The sequence below is a fragment of the Coregonus clupeaformis genome, chromosome 15, assembly GCF_020615455.1.
Source record: "Coregonus clupeaformis isolate EN_2021a chromosome 15, ASM2061545v1, whole genome shotgun sequence".
NCBI lineage: Eukaryota > Metazoa > Chordata > Actinopteri > Salmoniformes > Salmonidae > Coregonus > Coregonus clupeaformis.
The window spans coordinates 39,259,716-39,281,034 of record NC_059206.1 but is presented as its reverse complement, the minus strand read 5'-3'; the positions used below and the strand labels follow the sequence as shown (position 1 = coordinate 39,281,034).

Genomic DNA, 21,319 nt, shown 5'->3' with positions numbered 1-21,319 from the left:
AAAGGACCTTGTGAAGATGCTGGAGGAAACAGGTACAGAAGTATCTATATCCACAGCAAAACAAGTCCTATATCGACATAACCTGAAAGGCCGCTCAGCAAGGAAGAAGCCACTGCTCCAAAACCGACATAAATAGCCAGACTACGGTTTGCAACTGCACATGGGGACAAAGATCATACTTTTTGGAGATATGTCCTCTGGTCTGAAGAAACAAAAATAGAACTGTTTGGCCATAATGACCATAATGTTTGGAGGAAAAAGGGTTTTGCTTGCAAGCCGAACAACACCATCCCAACCGTGAAGCACGGGGATGGCAGCATCATGCTGTGGGTGTGCTTTGCTGCAGGAGGGACTGGTGCACTTCACAAAATAGATGGCATCATGAGGAAGGAAAATTATATGGATATATTGAAGCAACATCTCAAGACATCAGTCAGGAAGTTAAAGTTTGGTCGCAAATGGGTCTCCAAATGGACAATGACCCCAAGCATACTTCCAAAGATGTGGCAAAATGGCTTAAGGACAACAATGTCAAGGTATTGGAGTGGCCATCACAAAGCCCTGACCTCAATCCTATAGAAAATGTGTGGGCAGAACTGAAAAAGCGTGTGCGAGCGAGGAGGCCTACAAACCTGACTCAGTTACACCAGCTCTGTCAAGAGGAATGGGCCAAAATTCACCCAACTTATTGTGGGAAATCTGTGGAAGGCTACCTGAAACGTTTGACCCAAGTTAAACAATTTAAAGGCAATGCTACCAAATACTAATTGAGTGTAGGTAAACTTCTGACCCACTTGGAATGTGATGAATGAAATAAAATAAATCATTCTCTCTACTATTATTCTGACATTTCGCATTCTTAAAATAAAGTGGTGATCCTAACTGACCTAAGACAGGGGATTTGTTGTAGGATTAAATGTCAGGAATTGTGAAAAACTGAGTTTAAATGTACAGTGGGGAAAGAAAGTATTTAGTCAGCCACCAATTGTGCAAGTTCTCCCACTTAAAAAGATGAGAGAGGCCTGTAATTTTCATCATAGGTACACGTCAACTATGACAGACAAAATGAGAAAAAAAATCAAGAAAATCACATTGTAGGATTTTTAATGAATTTATTTGCAAATTATGGTGGAAAATAAGTATTTGGTCAATAACAAAAGTTTCTCAATACTTTGTTATATACCCTTTGTTGGCAATGACACAGGTCAAACGTTTTCTGTAAGTCTTCACAAGGTTTTCACACACTGTTGTTGGTATTTTGGCCCATTCCTCCATGCAGATCTCTTCTAGAGCAGTGATGTTTTGGGGCTGTCGCTGGGCAACACGGACTTTCAACTCCCTCCAAAGATTTTCTATGGGGTTGAGATCTGGAGACTGGCTAGGCCACTCCAGGACCTTGAAATGCTTTTTACGAAGCCACTCCTTCGTTGCCCGGCGGTGTGTTTGGGATCATTGTCATGCTGAAAGACCCAGCAACGTTTCATCTTCAATGCCCTTGGTGATGGAAGGAGGTTTTCACTCAAAATCTCACAATACATGGCCCCATTCATTCTTTCCTTTACACGGATCAGTCGTCCTGGTCCCTTTGCAGAAAAACAGCCCCAAAGCATGATGTTTCCACCCCCATGCTTCACAGTAGGTATGGTGTTCTTTGGATGCAACTCAGCATTCTTTGTCCTCCAAACACGAAGAGTTGAGTTTTTACCAAAAAGTTATATTTTGGTTTCATCTGACCATATGACATTCTCCCAATCCTCTTCTGGATCATCCAAATGCACTCTAGCAAACTTCAGACGGGCCTGGACATGTACTGGCTTAAGCAGGGGGGACACGTCTGGCACTGCAGGATTTGAGTCCCTGGCGGCGTAGTGTGTTACTGATGGTAGGCTTTGTTACTTTGGTCCCAGCTCTCTGCAGGTCATTCACTAGGTCCCCCTGTGTGGTTCTGGGATTTTTGCTCACCGTTCTTGTGATCATTTTGACCCCACGGGGTGAGATCTTGAGTGGAGCCCCAGATCGAGGGAGATTATCAGTGGTCTTGTATGTCTTCCATTTCCTAAGAATTGCTCCCACAGTTGATTTCTTCAAACCAAGCTGCTTACCTATTGCAGATTCAGTCTTCCCAGCCTGGTGCAGGTCTACAATTTTGTTTCTGGTGTCCTTTGACAGCTCTTTGGTCTTGGCCATAGTGGAGTTTGGAGTGTGACTGTTTGAGGTTGTGGACAGGTGTCTTTTATACTGATAACAAGTTCAAACAGGTGCCATTAATACAGGTAACGAGTGGAGGACAGAGGATCCTCTTAAAGAAGAAGTTACAGGTCTGTGAGAGCCAGAAATCTTGCTTGTTTGTAGGTGACCAAATACTTATTTTCCACCATAATTTGCAAATAAATTTCATTAAAAATCCTACAATGTGATTTTCTGTCATAGTTGACGTGTACCTATGATGAAAATTACAGGCCTCTCTCATCTTTTTAAGTGGGAGAACTTGCACAATTGGTGGCTGACTAAATACTTTTTTTCCCCACTGTATTTGGCTAAGGTGTATGTAAACTTCTGACTTCAACTGTATGTTGTTTTGACTGCTCCCTCTCTGGCGCTCACAGTTCTCCCTGCTCTGCTCAGCAGACACTGCTGGCATAGAGAAAGTAGTGACTTTGAACATGTGGCCATGTCTTGCAAAGCATATTTCCATTCTTACTGGATGTTGTCTAGTAGTGGTCAGTTAAACTACATTTTCCACTGTTCCAAAAAGGTGTAGAATACTAGAGAGAGAACATGCAGCTGTAACACTTTTTTGTAAGAGAATAAGTAGTGAATGTACATGGACATAGTACATTACAGAATACTGACTTAAGCCATACAAGATAATCAACTCCATATCTACTCTAATCACATCCATACTGTATGTACCCTGAAATAGCATCAGTGTAATATAAAGTGTTGTCAAACACAGGCTTTCTCTAAACCCTAGCTCATAGCCAAGGAGCCAGCCAATTACTCCCACCAAGTCCCAGTGATACAATTCCCTAGAAAGGCTGGCAGAATTTCCCACACTTCCTAGAGTTTCTCAAGACTGTCGGTCTCAATACATCTCTTCTCATCTCCCACAGAGAGCTTCTCGAGCCGTGAGACAGGAGAGACCAGAGAAAGACATCGGTCACGTCTGTTTACCATAATACTCATCACAGTCGGAATACCAAGAGGATTTAACACAAGCAGGAAAAAGTAAAACATCCATGGTGTTATGATATTTCATTTGTGTTTCCAAAATGGTGGGAAGGACGTTTCTCTTGGGTTGTGGCAGAAAACCAGAAAAATTGTTTCATTTATTTGGCGGGTCATGAGAAAGTTTGAAAGCTTTTAGGTGTCTCACAATGCTAAAAAGTTTGGGAACCACTGCAATACAGAATACCATTCTGTATTACAGTAAGAACAAGCGCAGCACTATGTCACAATCATATTTCAAAAGGACCGTCCTCAATGTGTCTTATGACATTTCAAAGGGAAGCATTACAGCCTACTACTCCAATATCAATCACATCAAAGCAGATAATGACCTTTGGCCTTGATGAATGAAAGTCCAAAACCATCATCCTGTAGCCATTAGATCGGGTTATGGTAGTAATGTTTGATTGATGCTATATGATAATTTCAAAGTATCTGTTGCTGAACATTACTTTGTATGAGGGGATACAACAGCGAAGAGCGAGAGAGAGAGACCATCACTCCTGTCCCCTATACCTCAAGCTGCCTAAACAGTCAACTGTGCTGAAATTGAGAAATTACACAGCTCTTCCACTTATGTTCTCATATAAAGGAATAAGATAATAGTAGAGGAATAGGGGAATTCAGAGTTTGTTTCTTTAGCCTTGGAACGAACCTTGAGCTAATACAGGCCAGACAAGACAGATAAAAGACAGTCCAGTTTTATCTAGGGATCTCTATAGTGCCTCATTTCCTTCTGACTTCGAGGGTTTCCTCCTTTCATTTCTATACACAATCCAAAGAAAAGGTCCTATGGTTTGTCAAAATGTGTAGCATTTCTTGACTGGGCTACCATGGGTGGGTTCAAATCTTTATACTCCACTGTGTTGTCTCATCACGTCCATCTAGAAAAACATGGTTTGGTGTTATTGAGTTATGTCTTTGACTTAAGCTGCGTTTACACAGGCAGCCCAATTCTTCATTTTTTTCCACTAAATTGGTCTTTTGACCAATCACATCAGGTCTTTTCACATAAGATCTTTTTCAGAGCTGATCTGATTGATCAAAAGACCAATTAGTGAAAAAAAAAGTCTAAATTGGGCAGCGTGTGTGAACGCAGCCTTAGGGCCAACTGAACTTGCCGAGTCTTGCCTGCGGCAAATAATAAGCAACCCGAGACTAGTGCCTACGAGAGGTGTGCAATGAATTGAGGTCTATGCTAATTGGTTATTTTCCCAAGTGTGGGTCTCTGCATAGAGCATGGTGTGCTCTGTTTGTTGGAACTGAATGGTGAACCCTGGGACTCAGGTAATCTAACCTGTTCGAGATTATTATACCCTCTAGAACACACACACACACACACACGTCTTTATCACTGCTACATCTTCTGACTAAGCAGTGGGCAGACCTATGGGAATATAACAATCAAGGCATTTATTTTTAGAAAAGCCGGACCCTTTCTTTAATGCAATCATTACATGTAATTGTTTCTCTCACATAAAAGCCATGTCAACCTGAAGGTGGGACCATAAAAGAACAAAGTAGGACGATAAATGTCCCGTTTTCCACTCTGTGACTCACAGAAATGGCTGACTCACAGACGTTGGAATGAGTGTTATGAGCAGGTCACGAGTCCCCGGCCACCCCTGTATTTAACTGCACACAGTAATGAGTATCAAGGTGGTGATGTCATCAAGGTGTGATCACACATTCTTCATGTGCCAGTGCTACTGTTGCTGCACACTCTGCATATACAGTGCCTTCGGAAAGTATTCAGACCCCTTGACTTTTTCCACATTTTGTTAGATTACAGCCTTATTCTAAAAGTTTTTTTCCCCCCCTTAATCTACACACAATACCCCATAATGACAAAGCAAAAATAGGTTTTTAGAATATTTTACTAATTTATAATAAATAAAAAAAAGGAAATATCACATTTACATAAGTATTCAGACCCCATTTACATACGTATTCAGACCCATAAGTATTCAGACCCCTATTCAGATGCTACAAGCTTGGCACACCTGTATTTGGGGAGTTTCTCCCATTCTTCACTTCAAATCCTCGATCAAGCTCTGTCAGGTTGGATGGGGAGCATTGCTGCACAGCCATTTTCAGGTCTCTCCAGAAATGTTAGATCGGGTTCAAGTCCGGGCTCTGGCTGGGCCACTCAAGGACATTCAGATACTTGTCCCGAAGCCACTTCTGCATTGTCTTGGCTGTGTGCTTAGGGTCAATGTCCTGTTGGAAGGTGAACCTTCTCCCCAGTCTGAGGTCCTGAGCGCTCTGGAGCAGGTTTTCATCAAGGATCTCTCTGTACTTTGCTCCGTTCATCTTTGCCTCGATCCTGACTACTCTTCCCAGTCCTTGCCGCTGAAAAACATCCCCACAGCATGATGCTGCCACCATCATGCTTCACCGTAGGGATGGTGCCAGGTTTCCTCCAGACATGACGCTTGAAATTCAGGCCAAAGAGCTCAATCTTGGTTTCATCAGACCAGAGAATCTTGTTTCTCATGGTCTGAGAGTCTTTAGGTGCCTTTTGGCAAACTCCAAGCGGCTAGCATGTGCCTTTTAATGAGGTGTGGCTTTTTGTCTGGCCACTCTACCATAAAGGCCTGATTGGTGGAGTGCTGTAGAGATGGTTGTCCTTCTGGAAGGTTCTCCCATCTCCACAGAGGAACTCTAGAGCTCTGTCAGAGTGACCATCGGGTTCTTGGTCACCTCCCTGACCAAGGCCCTTCTCCCCCGATTGCTCAGTTTGGCCGGGCGGCCAGCTCTAGGAAGAGACTTGGTGGTTCCAAACTTCTTCCATTTAAGAATGATGGAGGCCACTGTGTTCTTGGGGACCTCCAATGCTGCAAAAATGTTTTGGGTACCCTTCCCGAAATCTGTGCCTCGACATAATCCTGTCTTGGAGCACCTCGGACAATTCCTTCGACCTCATGGCTTGGTTTTTGCTCTGACATGCACTGTCAACTGTGGAACCTTATATAGACAGGTGTGAGCCTTTCTAAATAATGTCCAGTCAATAGAATTTACCACAGGTGGGCTACAATCAAGTTGTAGAAACATCTCAAGGATGATCAATGGAAAAAGGATGCACCTGAGCTCAATTTCGAGTCTCATTAATAAATGTGCAAACATTTCTAAAAACCTGTTTTCGCTTCGTCATTATGGGGTATTGCTGAGGATTTTATTTTATCCATTTTAGAATAAGGCTGTAACGTAACAAAATGTGGAAAAAGTCAAGGGGTCTGATTACTTTCTGAATGCACTGTAAGTTGACAAACTGGATCAGTGTCTAGGGGTAACTTCATCCAACGCCCATTCAGCTATGCTTGAGGCAGTGGCAATAAGACGAATGTTCCATTCCATGTTGATTAAAATTGAGGTATGAGAGCAAGCCTGAGGTGTGGTAGAAGGCTTGTGTCGAAATCAGTCTACTCTGTTAGCTGCAGTATCAGTCTCCCATACCTGCAGCACCCAACCCAATTTGTTATTAGTCATTTGTCTGATATACAATGAGTATACAAAACATGAAGAACTCTTTCCATGACATAGACTGATCAGGTGAATCTAGGTGAAAGCTATGATCCCTTATTGAAGTCACTTGCTAAATCCACTTCAATCAGTGTAGATGAAGGGCAGGAGACCGGTTAAATAAGGATTTTTAAGCCTCGAGACAATTGAGACATGGATTGTGTATGTGTGCCATTCAGAGGGTAAATGGGCAAGACAAAAGATTTAAGTGCCTTTGAACGGGGTATGGTAGTAGGTGCCAGGTGCATCGGTTTGTGTCAAGAACTGCAACACTGATGGGTCTCTCACGCTCAATAGTTTCCTGTGTGTAGTATCAAGAATGGTCCACCACCCAAAGGACATCCAGCCAACTTGACACAACTGTGGGAAGCATTGGAGTCAACATGGGCCAGCATCCCTGTGGAACACTTGACACCTTGTAGAGTCCATGTCCCGACGAATTGGCTGTTCTGAGGAAGTTGTTCCTAATGTTTGCTATACTCAGTGTAAGTGAGCATTATTATAGATATAATAGAGCTCTATCTTACTGGCAATATCTGTTGCTCCCTGGTAGCATTAGATAATATGAGAATGACAGATTTCTTTCATGACATATGTTGGGGTAGGTATGCGGTCTTACCTGTAGTATCTGTTGCTCCAGCTGAGAGTTGGCTCTGCACAGCTCCATGATATGTCTGAGCAGCAGCTTAGTGCTCTCAGTCTTTCCTGCTCCACTCTCCCCACTACGGACACAGTAAAAGAGTCCATTATAAATAACTGGCAGTGTATCATTTGAGCTATGGCTGTAGTATGACATTGAATATAGACCTTTTATCAATTTCTCAAATTAATAGAAGAAAAAAAAAGCAGTGCATTATAGTCCATTATACCATCAGTCTTGACTTTCTGCATGATGTTTGCTTCAGAACTCTCTACATTCACCAACTGCAAGTCCAATAACAACATTCATAGTTCAAAATCCTGGGAGAACTGATAAGGCCTGGCTGTTGAATGAATTTCTTTCTTATCCCCATTTACAGAGTCTAGGCTCCATTGCAACTCTATAGCATGTTTATTGTCCTCCAATGAAGCAAGACAAACGCCCATGTAATTTAATAGATATATTACCTATGAGACGTACCTCCCCTTTGTCTGACCCTTTCTCATTGTTAAAAATAGACGTGTTATTTACATGCTATTGTGTGGGTATACCTACGCATTTAGGTGGGTGTTTTCTCTCCCTGTCATTGTATAGGTCATGGTATAGTAGGTTGTCTTTCCTTGTTCACATTCTTTCCTTGTTGCCGCAAGCAACTATCGGCCTCATTCAGCCCCTCCCACCCCGACTGGCTGACCAGCTCATTCATCAGTGACAGCGCTGTAACCCGGGACGACTGGCCCCATTCAACCACTGCGGAGGCTGCTGGGAAGGCATGCCCTTGAAAAAACAAATGGCCAAATACTATACAACCAACAACCGCATGGATCAGGAAAAGTACACAAGTCCTTCCATTCATATAAGCACCCCTCTTTCCAGATGGATCCACAAGCTTCTGTGGATGTAAAACAGAGCAACATCTCACTTTTATTGTAGGTTCTATATGTTTTCAACAAAAGTTTATCCATCAACCTGTCATGCTCAACAGTTTGCTGTGTGTATCAAGAAATGGTCCACCACCCAAAGGACATCCAACCAACTTGATACAACTGTGAGAAGCATTGAGTCAACATGGGCCAGCATCCCTGTGGAACGTTTGACATCTTGTAGAGTCCTTACCCCAACGAATTGAGGCTGTTCTGAGGGCAAAAGAGGGTGCAACTCAATATTAGAAAGGTGTTCCTAATTTTATGTACACTCCGTGTACATCCTGTAGATGTCTGCAATACTAGAATCCATGGTCCGGTTTGCTGATGTTACTTTTCAGTCTAAAGTTGTATGTTATGAAATTTCAAGAACATTTTATCTCAGATAAAAGGGATAAAAAGTGGCTTTTGAAAAGTTTTAAATGATAAACATTAACACAAAGGTTGCATATGTTTCACTTTGATGGAAATGACAAAGTGTTTGAAATTACAATATTAAAATCCCTACACCTACATTAAAAAAAACAGGGAGACGCTGTAGCCTGCAGCAGTGGAGAGCAAACATCCGCAAAGTACAGTACAAAATATCCTCCACTGGAATGATTGACAGGACTACATTACAGTTAAACTCCTAAACTTCTGCTAAACACATTGAGGAGAATCCAGTTTACTGTAGGTTTATGCCGGGGCAGACCTTCAGTGTAAGTTCATTCCTTACGGAGCGATCCACATTACTGTAGTGGAAACCTCTGTAGCTTGATACCACAGGCTGCAGTGATCTGACCATGCTCCATTGCTATAGTGGTATTGTAATTATGGATCCCAAATCTGCTCAAAAATCTTTTCCAGGAGATTGTTTTGTGATAACTACAGAAATCTAGGATACCACATAGGACTCCTGCGGAGAGGGTGTTATGAGAAATACTCTGATGAGGGGATTTGCAGAGAGAGAGAGGGAGCGAGAGAAAGAAAGAAACGGAGAGCGAATGAAACAGAAATACACTATATATACAAAAGTAGGTGGTCACACATTCAAATGCTATTTCAGCCACACCCTTTGCTGACAGGTGTATAAAATCGAGCACACCGCCATGCAATCTCCATAGACAAACATTCTCAGTAGAATGGCCTTACTAGGGTTGAATATTTTCCTGGTATTTTTGCAAATGTTCCATCCAAAGAATAAATACATTTTCTCCCGGGTAAACCGGTATTTCCCGCCAAAACCGGAAGTGTCATTCAAAAGCATTATAAAGCATATAAATAGGCCCATGTCTGGATTTGATTAGAGCTTTGATCGAAAATTCAAGCCTGATGCTACCTGAGCCTGATGAGCCATACATTAAATAAATTTTATGAGCCCTACATTAAAGACATTTAATGAGCCCAAGCCCAAATGATTGTGCCGTTATCCAATACACATATGATATAGGCTACTGCATATTACGCACGACAGAAAAGCATAAAAGCCCATAGATGTAACTAGCAATATGCTCTCTTGGGTAAATACATGAAACCATCTCCAGTAGGCTAATCTTTGAGTGAGAACTGTATTACTGTACTGTATTGTATTATAGTGTTTTATATGGACTGGAATTACGCACATCGTTCAAACCATGATAAAGCAGAAGAGAACATGTAATTCTGGTGCAGCACATGCGGCCTACAAAGTTACAAATATAGGCTAGCGAATTTGATTTTAATTTGGAAATATAATATTTCCTATTTGTATAATTAGTAGGGTGACGCATATATACCTTTCACAATATTTCCCCTAATGTTATTAGCCTACCTCTTTCCCTCGATTGTTGCTTCATTCCTTCGTCACGTTCAACAGTTAAATGAAATAAGTTGTTTCTCTTATCTTCACCATTAGATGCAAAAGGATTTCACTTCTCTTCACGAAGATTGAATGGTTATGGGTCTGAATAAATAATTGCTATTCCCTACCATCATCGCGTGTTCGCTCTTCTTTCACACTACCTGTGAGGTCTATTGGCTGCTGTATTTAACATTCAGAAAACAAGAGCTTGCGTCCCTCTTCTAATAGTCTATTGGTATAAGAAATGCTAAAAAACAAACATTATGTCCAGCAAGCTATTCTAGTCTAGCTTTTCCTGCATGGGACTCCAAGAGCTAAGGATCGTTTTTTAAGGAGAGAGGCCTGCGGAGCACAGGTGCGTGCGTATTGTGCAAGAGACAGAGGCTATACTGTAAGTTAGAAGCTTATTATGCATAATCCATAATTAATTAGCTAAATATAAGCTAAATACTGCATTGAATTTATTACCTGAAAGAGGTAGGCTAGGACATCTATATATAGGCCTATATAGCAATCTAGAACAGGATTATCTATTTTGGATTCAATTTGAATGGAGTTGATGGAGAGAGAGCGACTGCGAGAGAGTGCTCAAGCGTGCACTGAATTAAAGCAACAATATTCGAGTGACAGGCTGTTTTTAAAACTCTGCAGCTGCAATTAAAAAAAAAATCTCTTTACAATAAAAAAATAAGGTGACCCCTGAAAGCCAGATAGAGATGGGTAAATTAGACGCGCATTCAGTCATTATATTACTGTAGCATAGACTATACTGCAGCAAATGCAGGCCTACCTGTCACAATAAATAAAGTCACCATGATGCATTGTGAACTGCGCTCCATACTGAGATGGGCTGTCTGTTCCCACTCTGAGCTTTGATGATTCATCATGCAGAGGCCGTAGAGAAGCCAGATTTAGACATTGCATATAATTTAACAGTTCCATTTCACGCCATGCTGTTCATATAAATACATTTATTATCATTTACCGGTTTCTCGTAGCTATTTATCCCGGGAAAAGAGAGTGGTTTTGGGCGGTAAATCCCGGTAAATCTCGGTAACCGGGTTCCACCATTCAACCCTAGGCCTTACTGAAGAGCTCTGTGACTTTCAATGTGGCACCGTCATAGGATGCCACCTTTCCAACAAGTCAGTTCGTCAAATTTATGCCCTGCTAGAGCTGCCCCGGTCAACTGTATGTGCTGTTATTGTGAAGTGGAAATCTCTAGGAGCAACAATGGCTCAGCTGCGAAGTGGTAGGCCACACAAGCTCACAGAACGGGACCACCGAGTGCTGAAGCTCATAAAAAATTGTCTGTCCTCGGTTGCAACACTCACTACAGAGTTCCAAAATGCCTCTGGAAGCAACGTCAGCACAATAACTATTCGTTGGGAGCTTCATGAAATGGGTTTCCATGGCCGAGCAGCCGCACACACAAAAGCCTAAGATCACCATGCGCAATGCCAAGCATCAGCTGGAGTGGTGTAAAGCCCACCGCCATTGGACTCCGGAGCAGCGGAAAAGCGTTCTCTTGAGTGATGAATCACGCTTCACCATCTGGCAGTCTGACAGACGAATCTGGGTTTGGCAGATGCCAGGAGAACGATACCTGCCCGAATGCATAGTGCCAACTGTAAAGTTTGGTGGAGGAGGAATAATGGTCTGGGGCTGTTTTTCATATTTCGGGGTAGGCCCCTTAGTTCCAGTGAAGGGAAATCATAACGCTACAGCATACAATGGCATTCTAGATCAAGGGGAGGCAAAGTACGGCCCGCGGCCCGCCGGGCACTTCAATCCGGCCCGCAATACATTTTTTAAATGTATTAAATATGATTATATTTTAGTTACGATTTTTGGCCTAAAATTACTCATTTCATGATATACAAACAACCTCCAATAGATGGCACTGTAGCCTAGCGGCGTGCTCTGTATTTGGGCTTACAGTCAGATTCAGAATGCGCTCAGTCATCATAGCCACTTCATTGCTTGACGACTTTTGACGTGAAAAATGAGTGCTGAGAAAATGAGAAAAGTGGACTCTGAATGTCTTGTGTTTAAAGAAGAATGGACAGCAAGAAAGTGTTGCCGTTTTTAAGGAATATAATCTCAATCGTCATTTTTCAAGCAAGCATGCTATAAGTGTGTTAAAGCTGGAAAATGTTGTCAAAGTGATTGTAAAACTTGTCAACTTTATATGGGCAAGGGGGCTTAACCATCATCAGTTCATTCAGCTGCTCAATGACACAGAGGCAGAGCATCAGGACTTGTTGTACCATTCAAATGTGCGCTGGCTAAGCCTGGGAAAAGTATTAGGTATGTTCCTTGATAGGTATGTTCCTTGATAGGGTTGGTAAAGCTAATGACTTCTCCGAGTTGAAAGACACAGACTGGCTGGGCGACTTTGCTTTCGGTGTGGACATATTGGGGCATCTGAACGGTCTAAATGTGAAACTGCAAGGAAATTGTGTTTTTGTGCATGAACTGTATTCCAACGGAAAGCATTCAAGGCCAAACTTATGTTGTTCTCCAGACAAATGAGAAGCCGGTCTCTCGCTCATTTTCCAACACTGGCCGCACTGAACGTGCCCACATCGCAGTACCGCACTGAGACATACAGTAGCACTTTGATCGACCTGCATGCTGAGTTTTCCCGCCGCTTCTCAGACACCAAGATTGAGACTGAGCTGGAGCTTGTATCATGCCCCCTGTCTTTCGACAGTGAGAAAGCACCACCAGACACACAATTGGAGCTCATCGACATTGAAGGAGAAGTACAAAACAGCAACAATAGACCAGTTCTATGGCTCACTGAATGAAACAAAGTTTCCAAACATTAAAAAGCACACCCAAAGGATGTTTGTTTTATTCGGGTCCACATATGTGTGCGAACAAACGTTCTCAGTCATGAATTACAACAAATCCCGTCACAGGTCAAATTTAACAAATGACCACTTGTCAGCTGTTCTGAGAATCCCTACATCAAAGATGACACCAGACTTTGATGCCCTTGCCAAGAGAGGTGACCAGACCCATTGTTCACATTAAGACTCGAATAACGGTCTGGAGTAGGCAAGGATTATGCTTTTTCATGGTGACTGTTATGCAGTGAGAATTATCCAGCAATGCACTTGGATACAGGTAATAACTAATCCGTCAGATTTAGGCTGAGGAGATTGGATAACTGTAAATATGGCTCACAATGGAGATGAAAATTGTTCCTTAATATGCTTTAAAAAAACAGACCATTCCAAACGGATGCTCTTGCCATATGTTTCACTCAAATTTTAGAATAGTTTTTTTGCTGTTTTTTTGCTGTTACATTTTGCATGTCTCCAGTCATATCATATAATATATATATATATATATATATATATATATATATATATATATCATATAATATATATATATATAATATATATGATATATATATATATATATATATATATATATATATATTTTAAGTTTGCATATTGTGACTAAGTTTGATTGTACTTTACAAGGGTAGAGATGCAGGATCTGTGTGTGTTTGACTGTGTCTGTGATGTTATAAATTATATCAATTTGGTGAAAAATGTGTGGAAAATGTGTTCACAAAAAATAAGGGTAGAGATGGTACAAGGGTAGAATTGTTCTGCAAGCATATGTACACCTACAGTACACTCGTAGTTGCGTGTCAATGTGAAAATGAGTAAAGGCGTATTTTGTCACGCATATAGTATGTGGCCCTTCACTTGGTTTCAAAAACTCAATGTGGCCCTTGAGCCAAAAGGTTTGCCCACCCCTGGTCTAGATGATTCTGTGCTTCCAACTTTTTGACAACAGTTTGGGGAAGGCCCTTTCCTGTTTCAGCATGGCAATGCCCCCATGCACACAAAGCGAGGTCCATACAGAAATGGTTTGTCGAGATCGGTGTGGAAGAACTTGACTGGCCTGCACAGAGCCCTGACCTCAACCCCATCGAACACCTTTGGGATGAATTGGAACGCCGACTGCGAGCCAGGCCTAATCGCCCAACATCAGTGCCCGACCTCACTAATGCTCTTGTGGCTGAATGGAAGCAAGTCCCCACAGCAATGTTCCAACATCTAGTGGAAAGCCTTCCAAGAACAGTGGAGGCTGCTATAGCAGCAAAGGGGGGACCAACTCCATATTAATGCCCATGATTTTGGAATGAGATGTGTATGATTTTCTTCCCTCTGCAATAAAAGGGTGCCATATTCCACGCTAGATGAAGGTCACCAGAGGCAGACAAGGAAAACTGTTCTCACCAGGTGGCTACACAAGACCTATTTACTGTTACAGTGTGAAGCAGCAGGGTCATGCTGACATGACGCAAGCCTGGGCCTGCTAGTCTGCAGGCACAACAAACACAGGCTAACACAGCTAAGCAGCTGCACTGCTGCTGGACTGGGACTGGCATGTCAATGTGAGAGAAAAGAGAACCGCTGACCTGAGCAAAGCAGACACACCTGACACTGGTGTTTGTTGCCGTTTGTTGGGGTGGTGTTCAGGAAACCTTATACCCTTTAGACACAATCGTGCCAACCCAAACTGAACTGTGCTGGCATGGATATTTTTTGTTCACATTGTCCTTTACAACATGTTTCCAGCAACTATTATAGTGGATGTGTGACCAGGCTGGTGCAGTGCAGCTTGGCTCAGTAAAGTACTACAGTAGACTGTTAATGGACTCACCTGATCACAATGCATTGGTTTCGGGGTCCTGTGGCCAACCGTCCCAGCATGGACTGGTAGGCCCTGTCTGCCACAGCAAATATGTGAGGAGGTAGCTTGGTCTTCTCATGGTACTTATAGCTCTCTGATACCTGAACAGATACAATGAGGAACATCTCTAAAGCTACTGTCTACAAACAAACAGTTTAGTCGATTTTTCTAAAGATGACTGGTAAGTTATGTCGGTTAAGTCCGTAAGGCAAGCTTAAGTGCTTGGTGGAGCTTTTCTAAAGTCCAAAAAACAATGTAGTTTCAGTGTCCAGTTCTATTCCAAGAAAACAAGTTCTATTCTGGGTTGAAGTGACTGTATTAATTTTGATTTGCCAACTTTTATGTTTGCCAGGTCATAGTGAGTCATTGGATAGCTAGGGCAGCTTTTAAGTCTGCCAGCACAGCTGAATGCTTATTTGTCTTGTGGGAGTACTTACCTCTTTCTCATAGAGAGGAAGATATTTAAATGGATTTATGGCCACCAAGATGTCCCCAATGTAGGTCTGGTAGAGATAGGCAGGGGAAGAAAGAGAGAGTGTGAGAGATTTTACCATCAATGACGAGGTTAAACTGGTTTACAAGTGTTTTCTTTTCAAACAGAATCAAAACAAATTTTATTTGCCACATGCGGCGAAAACAACAGGTGTAGACGTTACAGTGAAATGCTTACTTACAAGCCCTTAACCAACAATGCAGAAGAAAAATAAGTGGAGTAAAAAATTGATAAGTAAAAAATAAAATCATTAATAATTAAAGAGCAGCAGTAAAATAAAATAACAGTAGGGAGGCTTCAGTGAGGGAAAAAAGTATTTGATCCCCTGCTGATTTTGTACGTTTGCCCACTGACAAAGAAATGATCAGTCTATAATTTTAATGGTAGGTTTATTTGAACAGTGAGAGACAGAATAACAACAACGAAATCCAGAAAAACGCATGTCAAAAATGTTATAAATTGATTTGCATTTTAATGAGGGAAATAAGTATTTAACCCCCTCTCAATCAGAAAGATTTCTGGCTCCCAGGTGTCTTTTATACAGGTAACGAGCTGAGATTAGGAGCACACTCTTAAAGGGAGTGCTCCTAATATCAGCTTGTTACCTGTATAAAAGACCTGTCCACAGAAGCGATCAATCAATCAGATTCCAAACTCTCCACCATGGCCAAGACCAAAAAGCTCTCCAAGGATGTCAGGGACAAGATTGTAGACCTACACAAGGCTGGAATGGGCTACAAGACCATCGCCAAGCAGCTTGGTGAGAAGGTGACAACAGTTGGTGCGATTATTCGCAAGTGGAAGAAACACAAAATAACTGTCAATCTCCCTCGGCCTGGGGCTCCATGCAAGATCTCACCTCATGGAGTTGCAATGATCATGAGAACGGTGAGGAATCAGCCCAGAACTACACGGGAGGATCTTGTCAATGATCTCAAGGCAGCTGGGACCATAGGCACCAAGAAAACAATTGGTAACACACTACGCCGTGAAGGACTGAAATCCTGCAGCGCCCGCAAGGTCCCCCTGCTCAAGAAAGCACATATACAGGGCCGTCTGATGTTTGCCAATGAACATCTGAATGATTCAGAGGAGAACTGGGTGAAAGTGTTGTGTTCAGATGAGACCAAAATCGAGCTCTTTGGCATCAACTTAACTCGCCGTGTTTGGAGGAGGAGGAATGCTGCCTATGACCCCAAGAACACCATCCCCACTGTCAAACATGGAGGCGGAAACATTATGCTTTGGGGGTGTTTTTCTGCTAAGGGGACAGGACAACTTCACCGCATCAAAGGGACGATGGACGGGGCCATGTACCGTCAAATCTTGGGTGAGAACCTCCTTCCCTCAGCCAGGGCATTGAAAATGGGTCGTGGATGGGTATTCCAGCATGACAATGACCCAAAACACACGGCCAAGGCAACAAAGGAGTGGCTCAAGAAGAAGCACATTAAGGTCCTGGAGTGGCCTAGCCAGTCTCCAGACCTTAATCCCATAGAAAATCTATGGAGGGAGCTGAAGGTTCGAGTTGCCAAACGTCAGCCTCGAAACCTTAATGACTTGGAGAAGATCTGCAAAGAGGAGTGGAACAAAATCCCTCCTGAGATGTGTGCAAACCTGGTGGCCAACTACAAGAAACGTCTGACCTCTGTGATTGCCAACAAGGGTTATGCCACCAAGTACTAAGTCATGTTTTGCAGAGGGGTCAAATACTCATTTCCCTCATTAAAATGCAAATCAATTTTTTACATTTTTTACATGCGTTTTTCTGGATTTTGTTGTTGTTATTCTGTCTCTCACTGTTCAAATAAACCTACCATTAAAATTATAGACTGATCATGTCTTTGTTAGTTGGCAAACGTACAAAATCAGTAGGGGATCAAATGCTTTTTTCCCCTCACTGTATATACAGGGGGTACCGGTACAGAGTCAATGTGCGGGGGCCTAGGTTAGTCGAGGTAATTGAGGTAATATGTACATGTAGGTAGAGTTAAAGTGACTATGCATAGATAATAAACAGAGAGTAGCAGCAGTGTAAAAGAGGGGGTGGGGTGGGGGGGACAATGCAAATAGTCCGGGTAGCCATGATTAGCTGTTCAGGAGTCTTATGGCTTGGGGGTAGAAGTTGTTAAGAAGCCTTTTGGACCTAGACTTGGCGCTCCGGTACCGCTTGCCGTGCGGCAGCAGAGAGAACAGTCTATGACTAGGGTGGCTGAAGTCTGACAATTTTTAGGGCCTTCCTCTGACACCACCTGGTATAGAGGTCCTGGATGGCAGGAAGCTTGGCCCCAGTGATGTACTGGGCTGTACGCACTACCCTCTGTAGTGCCTTGCGGTCGGAGGCCGAGCAGTTGCCATACCAGGCGGTGATGCAACCAGTCAGGATGCTCTCGATGGTGTAGCTGTATAACTTTTTGAGGATCTAAGGACCCATGCCAAATCTTTTCAGTCTCCTGAGGGGGAATAGGCTTTGTCGTGCCCTCTTCACGACTGTCTTGGTGTGTTTGGACCATGATAGTTTGTTGGTGATGTGGACACCAAGGAACTTGAAGCTCTCAAACTGTTCCACTACAGCCCCGTCGATGAGAATGGGGGCGTGTTCAGTCCTATTTTTTTTCCTGTAGTCCACAATCGCCACATGGAGTGAACTCATGTTGTTAGCCTCCACTGTTAACGAAACCTCCCTCACAAATTAGCAGAGTAAACCTGTTTTTCTTACTTGGAAATGGAAACATCTTTAAAAAAAGAAATCTGGCAATTTCTATCGTAATCTACTCTTTAAACTATAAGCAAAACTGTGGAGATTGTATTATGAAGAGCTGAGGCTGACTGATTGTTTGGCCTCATTTATTCTAGAAGCAGTCATTAATTCATGTGTACTGTACTGTACATTCAAAGACAAACACCACTCCAGTGTCACTGCACAAAGGTATTTGTTCTGACAGCCAACAATGACATGAATGAAAATGGCATGTTGATATATGACTGCATCAGTGGAGGCTGCTGAGGGGAGGACGGCTCATAATAATGGCTGGAATGGTGTACAATGGCTGGAATGGAGTGAATGGAATGGTATCAAAGTGTTTGATACCATTCCATCCCCTCTATTCCGGCCAATATTATGAGCCATCCTCCCCTCAGCAGCCTCCACTGGACTGCATATTTGTGTTGTTCATAGATCCCAACCCTTCAACATTGTTGAGTGTACTGCCTGTGTCAAGCAATAAAATAAATTGAAACAGATTTAGATAATCTATCTGTTCTGTCTGTATGTTGAGGTATTTGATTGGTTGGGATTTGTTGCTGAATAAGATACATGAAATTACAGGGATTTTTACAGAGTGCAGAGTCCCGTGTACACATGGGTGACGTGGTAGAATATGGGGGGTTGTACTTTCCAGGGATTGTACTGTAGTGTCAAAGTGATATAACCTGAAGCACAGCAATGGCCTCATCACAATAACAAAACAATATCAGTGTTTACATTTAATCATAGTTCAGATCCAATTTGTCCACCCATTACGTGGATATTTGTATCTTTTTCACAGCAGTCACATGCACATAAATCTCAATTTTTACTTACATAGATGCGATCTTGTTTGAACCGTTGACTCAGGGATTCCAACAAACTTTGTTCATCCAAATCTGACAAGGCTGCCAAATCATCGTGGAGGAGCACCTCCATGTCTTTCTAAATCGTGTTTATTCAATAAAACGTGGGTGGAATATTATATGTACTGGACAATTCTGAAGCTTGATAAAACCAACTGACTTCCGTGTTTTTCTGGCGTTTAAATCCAACCTATACTAAAAACGACAGGGTTGTGCCGTAAAAAATACAATAAAAACACTATGACAGCAGTGCACACAGCGTATCTGAGTTGAGTTTACTCTATTCCCAGGGGAGTACTGAAATTAAAAGGCTTGCAAAGCAAGGGTTCCCTCTCCCCTCCCCTTTATTAGAGAGAGAAGTTAACTCTTGCCTCTCCACACCCATGCTCTGCATGCGTCAGTCATCAGCATTAAAAGTGACTTTTTTATTATTTGAGATTTACTCAAATGCAGTCATGTAGTTTATATGTGATACCATACTGCATGGCAGTAGAGTTAACATGTTAGAATATCTGGATATATTTCCAGATTAAATGTTTATAGATGATAATCATGTATGACCAAAGCTGCTTACAGCATTACATAACAACATTATATAAAATCTATATTCTCTCATATAACGAAAATGTCTATGTCACCTCCATTTTGTACATAGTAATTGCCATCGTGTGCACGTCACTGAGGACAAAGCAATGAAATTGTCCACTGAGGCAGAATGAACCTTGTATGGCTGGGGGATGAGGCTCAGTGAAACAGTTCATGGTGGGGGGTAGAAACACTTAAAAACATGGGCCACCACACTACCAGGGCCTCGATGAAACCTTTGAGCTGGGGAATATTGTCTGTGTTTGTATATTTAGAGACCTAAAGTACATATTTTGTTTAATCTGTCTATAATCTGCAAGGGATTTTTGGGAGCACAAAAATCGTAAATTGTATTTTTTTAGATTTCACGGAGCAAAACAATCACTGAAGCAAACTGAGGCAAACAGTTGACTTTTTCATATAATTTGCAAGAAAATGTCCATACCAAATGTTTGTTTGAAAAATAATGAATTTGAAACATGACATTGTAATGTGAACATGAATAATACCAATTTTAGACATATGATGCGGTATATTACCTGTAAAAAATATAAGGCAATATTTATATGACCCCCTTTCGAACAGAGCCTTATTTACCACTTTCTTGCAGGTATACCCCTTTTATAGATGTCAGTGGGTAACTGGCAAATTGGGAGGTGTTGTTAAAACATGGGGGCTGTTTGCATTTCAAGTTAGGGAGGTGTTAAACAATGGAAAGGTTAATGAATTTACCTGTAAAAAAAGCTGAGAACCATTCACACAGACCTGATACCTGTATTTTGGTTACAGGGTCTGTGAAAATGCAGGAATCATGACTAGGTCTTTAGGTGGCTTTTAATTTACCATGGTTTTTAACCCCCTACCGCTTTCAGATATACACAAAAGCTGATATAAAAAAAGCAGGCATGGTAAATTAGTGGGATTTTGGTCTGTGTATGAAAGGGATATAAGTGTGTAGATTTTCTTGAAAAAGAGAGTTGAACAGTTTACAATGTATGTATAATATATACACTATTTTTTACATTGTAGAATAATAGTGAAAACATAAAAACTATGAAATAACACATAATGTAGTAACCACAAAAGTGTTAAACAAATCAAAATATATTTTTTATTTGAGATTCTTTAAATAGCCTCCCATTGCCTTGATGACAGCTTTGCACACTCTTGGCATTCTCTCAACCAGCTTCACCTGGAATGCTTTTCCAACAGTCTTGAAGGAGTTCCCACACATGCTTAGCACTTGTTGGCTGCTTTTCCTTCATTCTGCCGTCCGACTCATCCAAAACCATCTCAATTGGGTTGAGGTCGGGGGATTGTGGAGGCCAGGTCATCTGATGCAGCACTCTCCTTCTTGGTCAAATAGCCCTTACACAGCCTGGAGGTGTGTTGGGTCATTGCCTGTTGATTTTTTTTTTTTAATAAATAAATATATATATATGTATATATATATATATATATATATATATATATACACAGTATATAACTCTGAGACCAGTTTGAGAGTTGATTTTACTGTGGATATAGATACTTTTGTACCTGTTTCCTCCAGCATCTTCACAAGGTCCTTTGCTGTTGTTCTGGGATTGATTTGCACTTTTCGCACCAAAGTACATTCATCTCTAGGAGACAGAACGCGTCTCCTTCCTGAGCGGTATGACAGCTGCGTGGTCCCATGGTGTTTATACTTGCGTACTATTGTTTGTACAGATGAATGTGCTACCTTCAGGCGTTTGAAATTGCTCCCAAGGATGAACCAGACTTGTGGAGGT

General features: G+C 41.9%; 1 protein-coding gene across 1 annotated transcript in view; it reads right to left on the bottom strand.

Annotated features, from left to right (window-relative positions):
- LOC121582463 (myosin-IIIb) overlaps positions 1-19,277 on the bottom strand; it is a 47,516-nt gene extending 28,239 nt beyond the window's left edge. Inside the window, exons 1-4 of the mRNA XM_041898265.2 lie at positions 18,934-19,277; positions 15,295-15,360; positions 14,828-14,958; positions 7,370-7,472 (exon numbers count right to left, since the gene is read on the bottom strand). Coding sequence (XP_041754199.2) covers positions 7,370-7,472; positions 14,828-14,958; positions 15,295-15,360; positions 18,934-19,035 — 402 coding nt within the window. The 5' untranslated portion in view covers positions 19,036-19,277. The remainder of the gene's footprint in view (positions 1-7,369; positions 7,473-14,827; positions 14,959-15,294; positions 15,361-18,933) is intronic.
- Between the last annotated feature and the right edge of the window lie 2,042 nt (positions 19,278-21,319).